This window comes from Chaetodon trifascialis, chromosome 7 (genome assembly GCF_039877785.1).
Source record: "Chaetodon trifascialis isolate fChaTrf1 chromosome 7, fChaTrf1.hap1, whole genome shotgun sequence".
Lineage (NCBI taxonomy): Eukaryota > Metazoa > Chordata > Actinopteri > Chaetodontiformes > Chaetodontidae > Chaetodon > Chaetodon trifascialis.
In genome coordinates, this window is record NC_092062.1 from 17,547,361 (window position 1) to 17,567,288 (window position 19,928).

Below are 19,928 nucleotides of genomic sequence, written 5' to 3' on the forward strand. Positions count from 1 at the left end.
AAAACTTATGAATGAAAAACAAAGATTTAGTGCAACAATAGTATTTATGAGCAGACTGCAGCATCTTCTAACATTTGAAAACAAATAAACAGTAGCACCCAGCAGCATCTCTTTGTTTTTGGTCCCAGTGAACATTTACATAACACTAATGTATTCTTCACTTGAACACAGGAAAATACCAAAATAGCCCAGATTCTTCTAGTATTGTCCCAAAGTTGAGTGAGAAATCTCTGAAAAGTGGCAAAGTCAAGATAAAAATCCGCTGTTTGATCCTGTCTGTCATAAAAGTAAATACAATCACCAAATGATTATTTTTGGGGGTCTTTTGTTCTACTTTAAATCCGTTAGCTGATATTCAGTAATTAGTCAACAATTAGCCAAACAACACATTTCAACAGCTTCCGTTAAACACTCCTTCGATACGGGACACTGTTGTCCTGACAACAGAGAGACAAGTAGGAAGGCACGCGAAGAAGAGGGCACGTGAAGGTAGTCTCACTAACGGACAAGAGGCGGTTACAGAAAAGATTTCTCAACTCTTCATAATTATAAATCCTACTTTACCAACGATACTTAACCCCCTTAGGTTTCCTAGAAAAAGTCCCAACCCCTCCTGTAAGTATACGTTAGCTAACTAAATGAATGTTGCTAATACTTGTATTAGTAGCTCGCTCGACTAAATGGCTGCTAAGCTGCATTAAGTCCACTCTGTTGGGTAAACAGCTAACAAGCTAGAAGCTTTGTTTCTAAAAGTTTTAATTTACCTTGTTCTATAAAATAACAGTAGTTAGTACCTCAATTTGACTGTTCCCCTCTAGAATCAACTGGTAATGGCAACACTGGAAAGTGTGAGAGGAGCAGAAGGAGTAGTTTTTCATCCCCCAGGCATAGATGGCGATGAAGAGGAGGAGGAAGACTCACCTGTGGTAAGCTCAGACATCACACTCATTAGCAGAGTAATAAATAGTTGCAGCAGTGAGATGCACGCTCCTGTATTTGTTCATTACCAGGTTTTACTGAGTGTTTTAGCCCAGCATGGTGAGGTAGGCCTCTGCTTCTATGACAGTAAGGACTCCTCTTTACACTATATGATAGACACTCCTGACAACTACGAGCTCCGCCTGCTGGCCAGAGGTAAACAATACCTGACACAATCAAACTTTCAATAAAGCAGAAATGACAATTGTGTGTATGAACCAACACATGTGCTAACAATACATTTACATTACATTTTTCTGTTGTCTAGTCATCCAAGAGGTTAGTCCCCATGTAATAATTACCAGTGCAAAGCAGGAGCGCTGCATGGTGCGATTCCTGCAACAACTTGGTGAGTTCTGGGAGACAAAAATTATCTTAGCAAGGGGGAGAGGAGCATAAAAATGTTACAGAAAGTTTTGTTGTGATATGGTAGGAGTAGAGTGGTTTCTGGGTCAAGAGAATGAAATGAGATTAGAGCTGCGAGACAGTGCAGTCAGCTAGTGCGATAACAGAGAGGGGCAATTGTATAACTATTGTGCAAAGCTTTTGAAGGCAACAACCACGATTTTTTTTCCAACCTCTGTTGTATCGCAGGTTCAAACCCAGACTACAGACCAGAGGTGGTGACTTATCCATATGTTGACTTTGGTAAACAGACACCCATATACAAATATCCTCATTCATTTTTAGGCAGGATTTCTGCATTAAATTTGCATCGTTTTCCACAATGAACAGATTGATTCTGAGTCCATCTTCAATGTTGCAGGTCTTGAAGTCGGTAAGCAGAGGCTACTTTCTGCCCATCTGCCTTTCCTTTCTGCCTCCATTTCAGAAAGGGACAAAATGTCGTACCTCACCTCCTGTATCTCCTTTGACTCTCCCCTGATGGTGAGCCAGCTGTCTTCATATAATCTTATCCATCAGTTCATCGCTGTGCAGGAGGTGATCATATGTGTTCACGTGTGTGTGTGTGTGTGTGTGTGTGTGTGTGTGTGTGTGTGTGTGTGTGTACGTTGGATAGCTTAGGGCAGTGGGTGCTCTGCTGAAATGTCTGGACAGGAGGAGAGTGGGAGTGGAGCTGGAAGACAGCAGTGTTGGAGTTCCGATCCTACAGTTCCACGCCTACACACTGTAAGACACACATCAATGAAGCTTTGCACAGACACACACACACACACACACACACACACACACACACATAAGACCGTGATTACAGATTTTCCATAATGAGTTTTGACAATAAAGAGTGATTTTTTACTGTTCTGTGTTTAGCTACACAGGTTTTAGACTGTCAAACAGGCAGCAGTGGCATGCATTTGTGGCATGTGCAGTTATTGTATTACATTTCTCTGTTCTTTCCATTTCTCTGCCTCTCTGTATTACCAGCAAACCCTATCTGTCTTAAGTGATGCAAAAACTTTCAGGAATGAAAAATGTTACCTTCTGAAATGACCATTATTTCTTTCCAATATAGTAAAGGTGTTGTTTGCATTGACCGAGACACCTACAGGTAAGAGCGTTCTATCACAGTCTCACACATTACATAAATGACCTTTTTCCAATACATGTCCCTTAAAGCTGACACTGATCTCTTAAATCAGTATTCTTTCTTCCACAACTAAAACCTACATTGCATCTGTTTGGCACTTTTTAATTTGACTATTTCCTGTAAAAGAAGACTTGTTTTCCTCAGAGCTTTCATTTTTCTTTCCTGCTCTAAGTTTATATATTTCTTGACTCAAGCTCTGTGTTATGTATTTGCTTCCTTTTTGCTGTAGTTTTAATTTGTTATTATGGTTTGATATCCATTGTGATAAGCACTGCATTTCTGTACATACATACATACATAAATAAATATTATGTTTTGAATTGTATAAAATATGGTATTTAAATTAGATGTATTATTAGGTGAAGCAAACAAAACATAGAAAGAGCCAATGGATGTTTGACAGATCACTTTCAATGTTGTATTTGTTCCAGTGTACTGCAGATCTTCAAATCAGAACTTCACCCATCAGTGTACAAGCTCCACTCTGGTGAAAAGGAAGGACTTAGTCTCTATGGTATGCAGCTCTGAAGGTAGCAGTTCAGGACATTATGACTCTGGTATCTTATGGTGTTTACGTGAACCTTTTGTTATTGTGTGTCGCAGGCATACTGAACCGCTGCAGGTGCAAGTTTGGCTCCAGACTGCTACGGTGAGCAGCAAAAAATAATCATGAGGCTCCTTCACCAAAGAAAATACTCAGCTTTTATTATTTATTTATTTATTTATTTTAACTATCTAGTTAAAATGATCATGTACAACAATTAATGACTTTCTAAAACTTGATTTATTATTAGGAACACTAGGGGCAGTAGAAACTAACAAGGCCACAAAAAGTTTTTGTCATACCTTTACAAATGTACACTTACTGCTGTTTTGGATCCAGGCAGCAGATTTGTGTTTGACACAGGTGTGATGAGTGTGTCTGCTTTTCCAACATAATTCATCATCTGTTTTTGGTACCGTAACAAACAATATTGTAGTGATTTTAATTCCATGGTATGATTATTGTGTGAATGTACATTCATGTAATTCTGCCATTTTTCTTTTCTTTACATTATTTTTTGCGTATAAACATCTAGTTAATTCTCGTAACTCTAGTTATTCACACAGACTGGAAGATGTAAAGGTTTGCTAGTTTGTACTACTATTTGCTTTGATGTCCCCTCTTCTCTCAGCCAGTGGTTCCTCCGGCCAACACAGGACCCGGCTGTGTTACTCAGGAGACAGGAAGTGATACGTTTCTTCACGTCACCACAGAACTCCGATGCCCTGAGCACCCTGCAGTCCTCGCTACGCAACATCAGTAACATACCGGTAACAACAACTCTGACCAATGACCTGCTTTTCTCCACATCCACTGCCTGCTGTGTCACCACCTGAACATAGAATTTTTAAAGACTGTGTGTGTGTGTGTGTGTGTGTGTGTGTGTGTGTGTGTTAGACTCTTCTGCGTAGGATGTCTCTCTCTCACACCAAAATGACCAATTGGCAGAGTCTCTACAAGGTTGGAGCTACAGTATTACTATATACTCCTTATCCACGAGACAGGTTCTGTTAAATGTGTACAAAATGTTGCTCCTGTGTGTGTTTGTCAGACCGTGTGCAGTGCAGTCTGTATCAGGGACACAGTGCGACGACTGCCTCAGTCCATTCAGCTCTTTCGTGATATCAGTGAAGGGTTCTCTGATGACCTCCACTATATTGCCTCCCTCATCAGCCGAGTTGTGAGACACACACATTAATACACAGCTGCAAATCTGAGAAGTCTGCTGGCTTTTGTCCACATGCTCAGTTGTTCGTTGGGATTTTAACTCCTTCTCTGAATTGGACATGAAGGTGGATTTTGAAGCCAGTATAGCTGAGAATCATTTCACCATCAAACCAAACGTGGACCCAGCAATTGATGAAAGTAAGCCCTCCATAGTGGATTCAAAACTGGAACAGTTTGTAAAACATGTTATATAATAGCTTGAAAAGTCTGATTGGAAATCTCCTTATGTTATGAGTCTGTATTGGTAAATTTATATGGTGGTTGATTCAAAGTCTTAGTAATGCTTCTTCCCTCTGGCAGAGAAGAGGAGGATGATGGGGTTGTCAGACTTCCTGACAGATGTTGCCAGAAGAGAGGTGGAACACCTTGATGCTCGCATTCCCTCCTGCTGCATCATCTATATCCCTCTGGTCTGAGCATTATGTCTACTCAGCTACCGGCTTATATATGTCTTTCCAATAACATATAACATTTTTTATTTACTCATCTTGCTTGCACCCACATGTACTGTACTGATGGTGGGATTCATAATATCAGATATAAGCAAAACAGTTCCTCTGGAGCACCACATATATCAGTGCTCATATATCATTGTTTAATCTCATTACAGATTGGATTTCTGCTCCGTATCCCTCGCCTGACCAGCATGGTGGACAGAGAGGATTTTGAGATTGAGGGGCTTGATTTTATGGTTTGTTCATGAGCTTGTCCACATTTTATTTTTGTTTGGCTGATTGGTGTTTATTTGCTCATGTGCTCTGCCTTTTTCTACGTGGGCTAGTTTCTATCAGAGGACCATCTGCACTACCGCAGCCAGAGAACCAAGGAGCTAGATGACCTCCTAGGAGACTTATACTGTGACATTAGAGGTCTTTTACCTTCTTAGTAGTAAACAACTTTTACGTGATAGCTGTGTACCTGAAATAGAAATTACCACAACCACTGAAGGCTCTCCTGGTATGCTTCCTGTTTCCCCAGACATGGAGACGGCAGTGATGACACAGTTGCAGAACACAGTCCTCGAGAGGAGTGCCTCACTGTACAAGGTTGGTATGCATCACTATGCACTTCCAGGTCCCAGTGTTTAAAACATGACTCCCACTCTGCTAAAATGATTGTTGGCATGAAAATAACTGTTGTGTGTGTAGGTGGAGTTTGTTTTGATTAGCTATCAGTGTTTCCTTGGGTTATGTTGTACATGTTGATTATGAAACAGCTCCGGATGGTCCTGAAGGTATTTTCAAGTGCTGTGATATTTGTCTCCTGATAGATGACTGTGCTGCTGTTTCATGCTGTGATTACAAATTTTATTGTTATTTTGTTAGGACAGAATGAGCACTGAGGTTAGATGAATAATTATTGTGTTTACAGTATTGTAGCTGTGGTTAAGATTTGCTAGCTATTAGTCAGACTTGGCAATTAAATGAACATAAAATAAACAATGAGCTTTACTGAAAAACAGACTTGCTGCATTTCAAGCTTATTAAGCTTTATTAAAGTGATTCTCAACCCAGAATCTCTGTTTTGGATTCCCATAACAGATATCGAAACAGCCAAAGAAAAATCTCATTTTGCTCCTACAACATAATCCACTTCCTTGTTGTCCGTCTGTGTGCTCAGTATGTTCCAAGTACTTATATTTTCCACCAAAATGTGGAAAAATACACAGGTTCTGTCTCAATTCACATGTACAACCCAGTTTAGCTCCAGGTTTGTTAACACAAGAGCTCCTGCTTGCTGCTTTCTCATTGGTCAAAACTGCTCTGTTCAGGACAGTCAGTATGTTTAATGTGTGTGTTGTGTAGGTTCTGGATCTCATTGCTGAGCTGGACTGTTTGATGGCTATGAGCAGCACCTCCCAAGAGTACGGCTACACCTCACCCAAGCTAGCCAGCCACAGGAGGATAACAATCACACAGGGCAGGTAGGCACTCATAAACTAGATGGAAACCACTATCCAGATACTCCAGTTGATGTTGTGATGTAATGGAAAGCGTTGTGCCATGCAAGCTAATCTAACATCAGTCTGATTACTAATCACATACATAGTACATACACAAACAGGCATGTGTAACACAAAGCAGAAGTTGCATTTGATTGGAGAATGCAGTACAGTTTTTCGATTTTCTAGGCACCCGCTGTTAGAGTTGTGCTCTCCAGTGTTCGTGGCCAACTCCTTCCAGAGCTCAGAGACGCAGGGCAGAGTCAAGATCATCAGCGGCCCCAACTCATCTGGGAAGAGCATCTACCTAAAACAGGTGGGAGAGTCAGGAAAAGCTCACTGTTCCTAACAATTACATACAAGTTTGATCTTGACTAGTTCGATTCTACTCAACCTTTTGTGGCACTTTGCCCAGTAACACTGTTTTGACATGTCTGTTTCTGTATGTGACCTAGTGTGTACATAATCAGTGTTCTGTTTACTTGAAATTTGCTTGTCATTGATGTTTGGTATGTTTGAGGTCAGACATGCTTTTTTCTTTGTTTTTTGTTTTTTGCTGTAGCCAGAGAAAAGCTGTGTTCAGGCAAGCAGCTACAACAAAACTAATAGAGGAGCAAAGCTATACAAGTGGGAGACAAACATTCTGCATAATTGCACATAGTTTATCTTCAACATCTGTTTATTCAGCACTGGTAGTTGCACTACAGATGCTATTTATCTCAGAATTCTGATAAATGAGGACAGCTGTCTGAATGTACAAGATTTATATTTTCTTTTCCAAACAATTTACTTACATAGCTTGAAGCTAGATTTTTTTTTTACCTCCACGCTGCTATTGCGAATCACTTATTGTGTACTTGTCATTTAACCCTGACAACTTGTAACATGCTTTCTGATTTGACTTTGGCAGGTGGGTCTGATTGTGTTCATGGCTCTGATTGGCTCAGACGTGCCCGCCAAGGAGGCAGAGATCGGTCTGGTGGACGGGATCTTTACCCGCATGCAGAGCAGAGAGTCTGTGTCTGTGGGCCTCAGCACCTTCATGATAGACCTCAACCAGGTACCTAACTCTCTCTCACACACACACACACACACACACACACACACACACACACACACACACTTCTTGCTTACAAGCGACTATGTATGTATTTCAGCGTGTGTGGGTGTGGAAATAAAAGATATGAACTTCCAGCACTATTGCCCTCCAGCTTTACTCCCACTCTCCACCTGTCAAGACATTTTTAAAATGCAACTACTGCCTACGGCCATAACACACACAGACAAACACGCACAATGTGTGGTATAACAGTTTGTGTCTCTATTCTCCAGATGGCCCAGGCTCTCAACAGCAGTACTGGCAACTCATTAGTTCTCATCGATGAATTTGGAAAAGGAACTAACACAGTGAGTAGAACTTGTTCCAGCGCTTTGTAAATTAGATACATATGTATACACATAACAAGGACACACAGTGTCACTGATGTGAAGCGCCTGAAACCATCCCAGCCAATATTTTCCAGTTTAGAGCTGCAGCACGAACAGACCTCCAGTTCAGCCCAACATGTGCTGCCTATCAGCAACAAAATAGCAGCAGCTGTTTAGAGCTGCAGATATGGAGGTGCTGATGTGCGCCAGCTACAGGCAAGAAAAGAAATAATGCAACCCGTGCAACCTGCAGGCAACAACAGCAGTTTTTCAGTAGCTGCTGTGTGTGTGTTTTACAATTTATATTTCAGTTTTGGGAACTGCAGCATATTTTGTGCTGGATACTTGGAAATATACAGACTTCACAGTGCTCTGAGTATCATTATGTTCTCGGTCCTCCATCACTGTCTGCCATGTTACTCTGGAGAGGGAAGGAGGAGGTCCAAACCAATTTGATTTGTCTAAAGGAGAAATAGAGGTGTGGGATGCTGGGGCCAGAAACAATAAAAGAAAATTACCAGTGTAAGTTGAATAAGTCCCATCTTAGCATGATTCATAGATGTTAATGACAAAAGTTTTAAGCAGTTATAATTGATAATTTCACATTTATAATGAACACACAGATCCATATCACTACCATTCAGCTTACCACAGCTGTATGGTGAGTTTCAGCTCATTATTTAGCTGTTCAGCTGTTCCCAACCTTACTGTTTTGGTTCACTCTTATTAGCCTCAGCAGACAGTTGTTTTCAGCTAAAAATCCACTGAACACTACCTGCTCAGCACCAAATGACAGACGGACACATTTAGCAACTAGCTGGTGAACATAATGGAGCATTTAGCAGCTAAAGAGCCAGATATTTCCCTCAGGAGATGGGAAAGACTAGAAATGGAGCAAAAAGTATGTTAATACTGAACTTACATTTGCCAGGTGGCCAGAAACACAACTCCAGCTGAATGATAATGTTGCTGAGTGTGGAAATAAGCAGCTGTTTGCTAACAAGTTCACTATGTCAACTTAAAAGGTACAACATATAGTGTTTTACAACCACAAGCTGAACTGTGTTTCTGTTGTCTGAGCATTTACAGTAAAACCTGCTTTAGTATGCTTTAAGTGTGACACAGACACACATGCAAAATCTTTCCTGACATAAAAACTAATGAATGAATAAAGATATTGCGGCTATAACCCACTCATCTCTTACCTGGAGGTGGTGCATGTTTTAAAATTGAAGCAGCTATTGCTGTCCTTGCCTGTAGGTGGATGCATCTACCATATAACAACAAGGCATGGCTCTATTGTCATTCCTCTCTGCCTTTCCCAACATTAATTGGTTTATTTGTGACACTAACTCAGTCTCAGGCTATCATGGGTTTGTCCAATGAGCTTAGCCTGAATTAAACCTGAAGGGCTTTGCCAATAGCAGCTTCATTTGTGCTCAGAAATGTAGCCAACTGTATAATGTTCTCCTTCAGGTGGATGGACTTTCCCTGCTAGCTGCATCGATCTCTCACTGGCTGAGAAAAGCTCCGGTGGATGTACCTCATGTCCTGCTAGCTACTAACTTCCACAGTTTGATGCACCAGGGCCTACTACCCTCCTCTGGCCTGCTGTCTCTTCTGGTACTGAGAGATACTCTTCTGAACTTTCACAATGACAACATTTAGCCTGAAGCATTTTGGGAACTTCCAGTGAGGTTTCATGATGGGAAACTAATGAACTGCAGAACATTTTGACGGCAATACTTGTAAATGAGATTACACTCCACATTTGTTTTACCTCCTTAGATTTTTACTTTTTAAGTATGTGATTTTTGTGTTTATGTGGTTGTGTGTTTGTGTGTGTGCTTGTTAGACTCTAGAGACAGCAGTGGATGGGGATGAGTTGGTGTTTCTGTACCAACTGAAGGAAGGGATCTGCCAGTCCAGCTATGCTGCCAACATAGCTACACTGGCAGGACTGCCAATCAGCCTTGTACAGAGAGGAGTGGAGGTAAACATACACACATAGATACACACCCAAATACACAGCACAAGCATGCTGACATTGACTGTCTGTTTGTGTGTGTGTCTTTGGTCAGGTGTCTGAACTGTACAAGACAGGAAGATCCATCAAACGCATTGACAGAGCATCATCGGATGAGCATGCAAACAGGTTTGTTGAAGTCCAGCTACACAGAACAACAATGAAAACCAACACAAGAGAGCAGTGTATGTGAAACAGACTGTGACCGACAGGTGCAGCTCTGTGGTGGTGAAGTTCCTGAGCCTGGACCTGGAGGACCAGGATTTGGACCTTCAACATTTCATGAAAGAGGAGATCCTGCCCTCTGCTGGGGAGTTGTTGAACTGCAGGTGAACGGCTCTGTTGACAGGTTGTTCATTCACTGTTTTCAGTTGGCTTTGGGCGAGGGCAAGCTTTCACTAATGTTCCACCTGCAGGCTGGATACATTTATAGATACATTTACAGATATACAAAAATAATTATTTTACAGTATGACTGAAACATTTAAAGCTTATTTTAACCTCCTGCTATAATTGTCTAAGTAGTGTTTTCTAATTCAGTAGTCTATTGGACAGTACAAAAATTCTTTAAAGCTGGTGATTTTTCTTCACCATGTGGTTGAAGTCCTTTATGCATCTCTTCACAGTCTTTTTCTTTTTGTCTTGACAACCTAAATAAATGCAAGTTGTCTACTATGATCCTGTTGAGGCTTCAGTGAGGTGCCAGGTGGTTAGGACAGCCACAGTGAGATACGAAAGTGTGGTGATCTGAAGTTTGTGCGCCGAGTTGCAGAAGGGAGTGTCACAGCAGTGTTTGGTCATGGCGAAGATGGTCTTGTTTGAGAAGAGCTCCACCGAGGTCTCTGTGCCGCACTCCTCTGCCCTCACACAACCCAGAGTCTTAATGTCCAGAGCATGGCCTGGGGAGACAAGTATTCAGTATAACAGCTCTAAGCAAATTATACTAAAATAGATTTTCTAAGTTTACACCCACTGATGTTTAAATGTGAATTAATACACACACTAACAAAAAATACTGTCTCGTGCAACACACCTGCTTTCCCTCGGCCCGTGTAGCAGCGCTCTCCGAGGCTGCAGTTGGTTTTGGTGGTATAGCAGGCGTCCCAGAAGCCCAGGTCACAACGGAAACACTCCAGAAACTCCTCCTCTTCCTCAAATCCCACTGACTCCATGAGCTGCTCCTCATCCTCACCCGAGCCTAAGGAACACCACAGTAAGAGGACAGTTTGATACAATGGAGGTTTACAGGCAGAACAAAGGTGACAGTGTCTTACAATGAGATAATGTTAAAGTTACCGATTTTGTTATTGTCACTGAAAGCTAAAGTTGAATTACATCCTGTATATTAAGTAAAAATGACAAACTTTTTAAAAATGTTACTTAACCTTTTTTTAACCAGACTTCAAATCTCCCATTGAGATTGGAAGCTTCCTTTGCTAGAAATACCAGACAAAGGTGGCAGGAAGTTGCAGACAAAAAAAGACAAATACGTTAAGAACAGAGAGTATACATTTAACATCTCAGATGTCAGATTAATGGATGAGAGGCTTTGGATTATTCAGATTTTGAGCCGTTTACGTAATAGCTTTTTGGAAACACTTATTATTCAGAGGGTGCTGAATGTGTGAAGCATTGGACCGCTGTTGAAGGACACCAAGCCAAACTGATGAGCCACATTCTGCCGAGCAGCACGTAAGCATCTCAGAAGTATTTTGTTTATTCTGCAGCAGTCTGGAATTTGTTTCTTCGAGTGGATGACTTGTGTTATTCAGGGAGTGCTCCAAGTCTTCGGGCTGCATCATGTTTTTATTAAAGAGACAGATACTGGGATTAATAGAAAGAACTGGCTGCAGAATGTAGTGGGACAAACCCTCAGTTACTCCCACCATGCAAAGAGCCTTCTTCCTAAAATGAGTGATTTATGGACAGTGTGAAATGAAGGCGACAGAACAAAAGGTTTTCTAATTGTTAATCAAATATGGCTGAAATTCCCTTTAAAGTTCATTATAAACTCATTGTTACTAGGCCATTTTATATTCAAATAACTGTATTTGAGCAGAAATACATGTGACCATCCTGTCTGTTTTGGATGACAGCATCTCTTCCTGAGATTTGTGCTTTGAATTCATTGTCAGAGCACATCCAGTTGCAAAATGGCTGGCCTCAGTGCTGCAGTAGGCTGCTGCTGCTGCTGGAGAAGGATTAATCTCCTCTGGGCCATAAGATGAGTTTCAGGAAGACTTACAATCCTTATCCCTTCTCATCTCGTTAGCTTGTGCTAGCTCAGGTGAACTTGCACAAAAAGGGGGGAGTAGAGACTTACTAAAGCTATACTCAGTTGCCAGTTTATTAGGTACACCAGGCCAGTGCAGTCTAAAACAATAGACCTGCAATACATCCTGGCCTCATGAAGGTTATCATGTTCAGTATTTGTGGAAACTGTGTGGACTTCTAGAAGAACGTTGTTGTGGTGCTAACTGTGTTTCTATTACTTTCTTCACCCCACTTATATCAGTGAGGGTAGTTTAAACTAAAGCCTCCAAAATGACCATTAAGTTGAATTAACACCTCTTTCCAAACAGTTTGCAACATTATAACCTTCATTAAGTTTGGATTTATTGCAGAGCTGCGGCGCTTAATTGACTAGTGGACTGACACAAAATGTATTGGCAACTACCCTGACAGGCGGTAAATTTGATGCTTTGATTTGCTGCTTTTGCATCTTATCTTCCAGTAAATGTCATCATTTCAGACCAAACTAGATATAAAAAGATGTCACCTTGGACTTGGGATGGACATTTTTCAGGTGTTTTTTCTGGTGTTTTACAGACCTAACAATAATAGATTAATCAAGAACATAAACTTCAGATTAATCAATAATAAAAATAATCTAATAATAACTACAGGGCTATTGGATTATACAGTAGAGAAAAAATAGGCTCTGTTGATATTTCACAGATAAAGTAGGCTGTTCATTTGCTATGAAGTTATATATAGTACATGTATTTATATATCAATTAATATTAATATCAATCAATCAAATCTGAGTAATTAGACAATTCACAGCTTTCTGAATACGACAAGAATCTATAGCTTGTGGTAAAGATTCTTTATGCCCAGCTGTTGCTCTTTAAGGGGTAAAACATAAAACTTCTAGAAGCAGCAATACTGTAGAACAGAAGAAGCTGTTCGTCTACACCTATAAACCTACGTCACCTTACCTTGAGCAGGTGTGAGCATCATGATGGCAAAAACACAGAGTATTAGTCCTTTCATTTTGAGCGGGACACTTCTTCCATTGACTGCACCATGAGGACTGCTGAGGAGACCGGAAGCAGGGCTAAAATTGGATTAGTCAGGAATGCACCTGCTATTTGTCCTGCACCGATCACAGCTGCTGAAAGGCTGCAGATGATCAAACAGTAGGTTTTTTTTTTTCCTTGGGGGGGGGGGGGGGGGGGGGGGGGGGGGGCAGCTGCAGATTACAAACCTCACCTGGTTTGTTAGGTCTGTGAGCGAGGAGGGTGGGATGTGGATTTTAGAAGGATTTTATGTCTCCTTTAATGTCAGAAAATGTCATTTGGTTTATTAGCCGTTTCAACAAAAGATACAGCGTGAATGTTACACATAAAAACAAGCTGGTAACTCTTTCCTCTGCTCTGATGAAAAACTGAGCGCCAGATGTAGACAAAGGTGGTGGAAAACATTTCTCCATCCAGCTGATGCTTCTCACTTTTTACAAAGACGTCTTAACTGAATCCCTTTTCCTGCTGTAACAGGTGAAGTCTTTGAATAAGAAAAGTTTTTTTTTTTAACTGGCATCTTCAGGCTGGTTGATCCTCAGTCGCTTTCATCTTCTATACCCAAAAATGGTGATCATAGCTTTTCTCTCTCTTAAGGAAGAGAGAAATTGCATGTGTCCTGAGTCAGCGCATGGTTAAGCAGCTTACAGCTTCGCGTACGTCTGCTCAGATATTTATCAACACACACACACACACACACACACACACACACACACACACACACACACACACACACACAGTAAGCTCTCGGAGGAGGGAATTTGATTCAGTTATATTTTCAATGCAGCAAGAAACGTGTGTTGCTGAATTATGTAACAACACTGTGAATTATGCACACTCACACACATATAGACTGATGTACACACGAGAAACCTCAAAGATGGCTTGTACTGCTGCAGTGCAGTTGTTGCATGTACATAAAGATATTGAACTTCCCATTGGTCACTTTAGTGTCAGATTCAAAGAGATTTCACGTCTGAATTTAGTCTGAACAGGATTAAACTCCATACGCGACATGTGTACATAGGTTACTTGATTAATCGTTTGGTCGTTATGTTAACAAACAATGACTCAAATGTGAAGATTTGTTGCTTTTCTTTGTTTTAGATGATAGGAAACTTAGTATCTTTGAGTTTCCCTGTGTTGTTTGGACAGAACAAGCAATCTGAAGCAATTTAAAGACATATGATGACATATTTCACTCTTTTTTTAACAACTTTGTGATCACTTTGGAGGATGTCCTATGTGGTGCTGTTTCAGTGTAATACAGAGAGGTGTTTGTGTTATTTAGCCTACCCTCATTGATATAGATGTGGAGGATGCCATACAGTTAAACAGCACTTCAGCCAACTGCAGCCTCCAGGACGATCAAAAAGTTGTTAAATCACCTCTAAAACATTAAAACCTTCATGAAGGTAGATATTATTGCAGGACTGTCGTATGAGACTGCACCACTTTTAGCTCGGCATAACTAATACACTGGAAATTGAGTGTAGGCAAACAGATCTGACACTAATCAAGAAATGAATCTGCAAATTCATAAAAATGATCTTTGGTTGCAGCCCTACAACCCAGCATTTTGCCCTCTAAACGTAAAAACAGTCGGAGCATCTCACACTGAGGAGGACTCGTGTCTGTGAGAGTGCAGAGAGCTGCTTTTCTGAGCGATTAGTGGAAGCAGGCTGCAGGCAGCTTGTTGCAAGATTCACTCACATCTCCCCAACTCATCCCTGCTATTGAAAGATACATCCAGCATCTTAAAACAGCATACTGTACCTACACAGAGCCCTCTACGGAGCCTCTGTGTGTGTGTGTGTGCGGGTATGTGTGTGAGAGAGAGATGGGTGGTGTTTTTAGTGAGTGAAATGTGTGGCTGCAAATTACTGTACACTTCAGTCTCAGTCGTCATCTGGATGGCAGGATCCCAGCATGGGCCCAAACAACAAGGAAATACTCTGCAGTCCTAAAGCACCTATAAAAACCTTCAGACTGATCCCCTGTGTAATTAGAGGCAGGAGGAGAAAATGCTGGCGATAATTAAAATCCTACCCCCTTACCTCTCTGCCTGTTGCTCCACTGTTGCTTAATTGGACCCGATAACATTTTACTCTGCATTGTTTTGCTCTATTTTCTGTTTTGGCTGTTTCACAGAAGCCAAGGATCGAGATGGAGGCTGGAGTATTTGAATAAAGCGTAGGAATCAGATGATGAAGAGAGAGGAGATGAAAGGTCGGGATGGTGGGAGGGTGAGGCTTCAGCTACACGACTCACAGGGCCGCTTTTCTCAGTTAAGCTGCGTCAGGAATAACAGCCTCACTAGATTTTGCTTTTTTTTTTTTTTGGAAGTCATTGCTCTTTTCTTTGTATCCACCATCTGATTGAAATTCTTTAAGATCTCGCCTCACCACACTTGAGAAAAGAGAAAAAACTGAGCAGCTGACACTGAATTTAAAAAAAAAAATGAATTGCAGTAAAAAAAAAACTTGAGTCCACACTTATATGCGTACAGAGCACCAGCTGGTATTTATAGCATGGCTGTAGGTGTGAGCGGATTGTGGCCTTACATGCTTCTCTTGTTTATACCGAGAAACAATTTCCTCAGATAAAGAGTAGATTACAGTATGTGTGAGATTAGATAAAAACTCATTTGAGACCCAATCTGGCTCATCCTCTTAACCAAACCTCTCCAGCAAGTAAATGTTTACGCTGTGTCTCTGCAGAGGGGATGTGTGTGTCAGAGAGAGAGAGAGAGAGAGAGGGGGGGAGGGAGTGTGTGTGTCCATCTCCCGGTATGGCACCCCAAGAAGTTTTCAGCAATCCTCCTCGCGTCCTAATATGGTCAAACAAGCAGTGGCTTTTGGGATTTTGGGCATGGGTGAGTTCAAAGACAACAAGATGGCGAGTTGACATCAAACAGCATAGCTCCGATCTTTCAAACGTGGGTGAGTCAGAGAACGATGTAGGACAAAAACACCCTTCACAGACAGTGACTCAGAGCCACTGCGCCACTTGGAGGCACTAAAACATACCAACAAACATTTCATCTGTTTATTGAGGAATGCATAGTCTTGTCTTTCGAGTGTGTCTGCACGTGAAACGTTCAGATGTATCTCATCATGCATATTTTATGAGACAGTAGAATTTGAACCGGCGGGGGGGTTCAGTGTTGAGGTTGCAGAGGAGAGCCTGTCCGTATGTTGAAGTTGATCTCACTGGAGTTGCAAGAGTCTGAGTAGACGGAAGAGCGAGAGATGGACGGGCAGGGGGAGGGAGGGTGAGGCGTTGGCTCCTGGTGGTGCAGAACTCTAGCCAGCAGGGTCGATGTTCCCTCCTTCTCCTCCTCCTCCTTATCCCTACCTCCTGCGTCCGAAGGAGGCGGCGGTGGCGGTCTGCTGCTGATGTTGTGTCTGTTCCTTTGAGGCGGAGGAAGAGGAGGACCACAGTTCTGGTTTGAGAGGGGGAGCGTGTGGGCCGGAGTGGCCCAGCATCCCTGCTCTCCGTCTTTAAACTCCCACTTGTCCTGGCAGCTGAAGCTGGGCTGCTCCTGTGAATCCTCCCATCCGTTTCCCCCCTTCAGATCCTCAAGGTCATCGGGTGTCTCTCGTCTGAGCACCTCCAGGTCCCGGTTCTCGTACAGCAGCGTGGCGGCGCAGATGAAGATGAACAAACCCACTCCCATGACCACAGGCCCGGCCAGTTTCATCCTCTCAACGTGGGTGCTGCCTCGGCCGCCCACGGGCTTCGGTGCTGCGGCTACATATCCCGCCACCGCAACAGACATCCCCACCACAACCACCACAACGCCCAGCATTAGCCAGACGCCTGGGGCAGAGCGCAGGTGCAGTTTGGTTTGGAGACTTTTTCCTTTCCTCAGGTGTCTGTGGCATGCTGGGAGGCAAACGGGTAATGACTGGGTAGAGTGGGAGGAGGCGGGGCTGCAGACGGGACTGGTTGCTGTCATCCTCTGGCTTCAGGCTGAACAGGGAAGAAGACACAGAAAAGGGGAAAAAGAGGAGAAATACAAGAATTAAACTGGAAAGTGTTGCATGCAGCATCAGAGGAAGAGCTCTGGGGGTGCTGGAGAGAAGATAGTTTACTCTGCATTGCACTCAACAGGAAATAGCTGCTTTAATAAGACATGTGGCCGAGTTAATGAGATGCCAACTCTTCTGCAGCTCCTCCAGTGTCTCTGTGGATCCACGCAGAGACACTACAGCGAGTCAACCCTGCAGCAGCCTCTCTGAACCCGCACGAAACTGTCCCTCAAACACTCATTCATCAACAGGGGAAGAAAAACCACTGACCCTTTTCAGGACCTTGTGATTTCACTTCACCATCTCGCTGCAGCCGTGAAACTGGAGTCACATTAACTCGGTACTTGCTCCAACTGAACTCGTGATATAATTTCCCCCGAGGCAAGTGAACACAACGGGTGATTCAACAGGACGCAAACGAAGATGATACAGAGCCCATCAAGTCCTGTTTCATAAGTGCTTCTGCGCATTGCATGTTTAATGTTGAATTTTAATTCACGGCTCGACAGCACTGTTTCTGACCACACTAATTCACCGCCGTTAAGCGTCCGGATACTTGAACGCATTCCAGATAGAAATCGGGTACTTGCCTTGTCTTGGACGTAGATCCGAAACAGAAACTGGCCCCTCGGCATTATCAAAAGAAATAAGCCTGAGTTGCGTGCGTTATTCCTCCCACTCCTCCGTGTGTCTTCTCCGCCACTTTGATTCGCTTTTAAATCCACACTTTCACCTAATTCCTCCTCAGATCGGGACGTTTTTCCTGCTCGGCTTTACTGTGTGAGGCAGCGGGCGCCGCGGAGCCGAAATGAGGCTTTTATAGTAAATAACAGTGAGTGAAAGTGGTGCAAAGCTGCTCTGCCTCTCCGGCTCCTCACTGCTGGTGCGCCTCTGCAGCCTGTGTTTTCATTTGCCTCTGTGTGGAGAGGAGGGGTCGTGGGAATCTGTGGCTGGTCCAGGCCAGTCCCACGGTGAGCCCAGTTATTCTTAGTGACCACCAGTCATCAAATGATGCCGCCTTCCTCCATCAGAAACGTCAAAAAATGTACACAGAAAATGTAAATTACACCTTTTACTCAAAGGGCCACACTAGTGTGTTTTCAAGGTATATATCTTCTGCAGCACAGTACCTGCACACTTCACGTTTTTGCTGCCTGTCTGTCAAACACATGATTTGTAGTCTTAGACTTGTGGATGATTTATTTCCTTCTGTCCCAGGCGGCCATTAAGGTTTCCATTTAATTCTGTATGGTATGAAAATCAATAAGCTGTAGCTTGAATTTTGCTTAAAGGGGAACGCCACTGATTTTACACATCCAAGTCTTTTTACAGGTTTTGCGGAAGGCTATTGCACGTTTTTTGGTTTTTTTGTTTGTTTGTTTGTTTGTTTTTAAAGAAAAATCATATAAAGCCCTCTGTGGCTCCAGAGGGAGCTGGGTAAAGTTTGGTCAATTGCCTCAAGTGATGTCACTTGAGTCGGTGTCAGCTGGGCCTGAAGATTACAATTCAGATTTTGTTTTTAAACTGTGAGTCTGACAACGTTACAGGTGTGCAATGCTAAATGAGTGGAGTTAGTGTTATTTACATTATTGTACTACATATTTTCATCTGTACTACATCCAGGCTCACATTACAAACAGATACAGGTCAACAGGTATGACTCATATGCAACGAGCAAAGAGCAGGTGCTGCCAATTCACGGAGTGGTTTTAGGTTAAGCTGTGTTGTGTTCCATGCAGATTTGGCCCCCATAGCACACTGGTTTGTGGTTGAGTTTTGCCTATTTGCAGATAGGTCTTGTATGAACAAGCCAGTTATTCTTTGAGGGTTGCCACCACATTGCAACATGTGGTCTGAGAAACTTCTTTAACTTTCCAGAAAATGTGAGTTACAACACTTTAATTGGCCTCATTTTTATGTTTAGAGCCATTTACTTTAACATAAAATACAACCACACTTTTCTACGACTATATGCCTGGGTGCGCTGATGCTACCTTTAGCTTAGCATACCTTAGCTCTCCATGATAATATTTCTGAGGTGAAAAATTCATATAGCATATACTGTTTTAAAGGTTTATGATGTAAGAACACCACAGTGTAAAAGTACTTGCAAATAAAACACAGACAAGATGTCCTTAAACTGCTCTCTGAAATTGTAACAGCTGCAGAATTCACATGTCAACAGATCGACTTCAGCACAAATGAACAAACTTAATCTGCTGTTGAAGACAGGTGAAAGGTCTGGACAAAGCTAGTAAGGTGTCCTGGAGTTAGGATTGTTTTTCAAGCTACCAGTGGTGGAAGAAGTACTCAGATACCCATTACAAGTAAAAGTACAGAAGAATTATCAGCAAAATCTTAAGTATCAAAATTACTTAAAATATCCCATGTGAGTGATTATTATATGACATTATTAATTAATACTGATGTCTGACTGGGCACGGAGCATTTTACTACTGGAATTACTTTATAGTAGAGAGGCTGGTCCCTCCAGAGGGTCACGTACCTAGGAAGGATAAAAAGGAACTAAAAAAGCAAAGTTCTGCTACATAAATTTGTGTTTATATTTTGGAATTTTCTCTAGTTTTTGCTTTTTTTGTGAAATGTTGACTTATTTTACCTCTTTGGCCTTCATGGTTAATTAAATGAAACCATCTAAGGAGGTGGAGGGGAAATCACTCTTTGCTTACTGCTAACAACTCCTACATCTGAAAACTGATGAGGACCCTCAACCAGATACTTCTTTTGTCTTTCAGGTCAAAAAGGTCGGTCACAGCTGGTTTAATGTTAAATAATACTTTGTGTTTTCGAAGTTTGTCATGGTTTTTTATAGGTAACCCAGTCATATGGAAGTTTAATGGAAATGCTGAGACAGTGCTAGTAAATGTCCTCAAAGTG

General features: G+C 42.1%; 3 protein-coding genes across 4 annotated transcripts; 1 reads left to right on the top strand and 2 right to left on the bottom strand.

The window, feature by feature from the left end:
* The first annotated feature begins 830 nt into the window (after window positions 1-830).
* msh5 (mutS homolog 5) lies at window positions 831-10,371 on the top strand. The gene is made up of 25 exons (XM_070967183.1): window positions 831-926; window positions 1,011-1,134; window positions 1,247-1,327; window positions 1,573-1,626; window positions 1,745-1,866; window positions 2,000-2,109; window positions 2,453-2,488; window positions 2,959-3,041; window positions 3,131-3,176; window positions 3,703-3,841; window positions 3,969-4,031; window positions 4,123-4,251; window positions 4,364-4,436; window positions 4,599-4,708; window positions 4,909-4,989; window positions 5,080-5,167; window positions 5,277-5,344; window positions 6,104-6,222; window positions 6,430-6,556; window positions 7,151-7,300; window positions 7,573-7,647; window positions 9,145-9,291; window positions 9,524-9,661; window positions 9,750-9,823; window positions 9,907-10,371. The coding sequence occupies exons 1-25, from the start codon at window positions 831-833 to the stop codon at window positions 10,025-10,027; spliced, it is 2,454 nt and encodes an 817-aa protein (XP_070823284.1). The 3' UTR covers window positions 10,028-10,371.
* On the bottom strand, window positions 9,439-13,043 carry LOC139334356 (protein Bouncer-like). 2 transcript variants are annotated; one of them, XM_070967184.1, is made up of 4 exons: window positions 12,916-13,043; window positions 11,080-11,130; window positions 10,728-10,892; window positions 9,439-10,593 (listed from the first exon to the last, which is right to left on the bottom strand). In XM_070967184.1, exons 1-4 carry the CDS (start codon window positions 12,968-12,970, stop codon window positions 10,367-10,369), a joined length of 498 nt encoding a protein of 165 aa, XP_070823285.1. In that variant the 5' UTR covers window positions 12,971-13,043; the 3' UTR covers window positions 9,439-10,366. The 2 variants fall into 2 exon arrangements, with proteins under 2 accessions (XP_070823285.1, XP_070823286.1); XM_070967185.1 differs by lacking the exon at window positions 11,080-11,130.
* A 703-nt stretch (window positions 13,044-13,746) lies between these two features.
* Window positions 13,747-17,947, bottom strand: LOC139333381 (uncharacterized). The gene is made up of 2 exons (XM_070965737.1): window positions 17,621-17,947; window positions 13,747-16,971 (listed from the first exon to the last, which is right to left on the bottom strand). The coding sequence occupies exon 2, from the start codon at window positions 16,955-16,957 to the stop codon at window positions 16,157-16,159; it is 801 nt and encodes a 266-aa protein (XP_070821838.1). The 5' UTR covers window positions 16,958-16,971; window positions 17,621-17,947; the 3' UTR covers window positions 13,747-16,156.
* Between the last annotated feature and the right edge of the window lie 1,981 nt (window positions 17,948-19,928).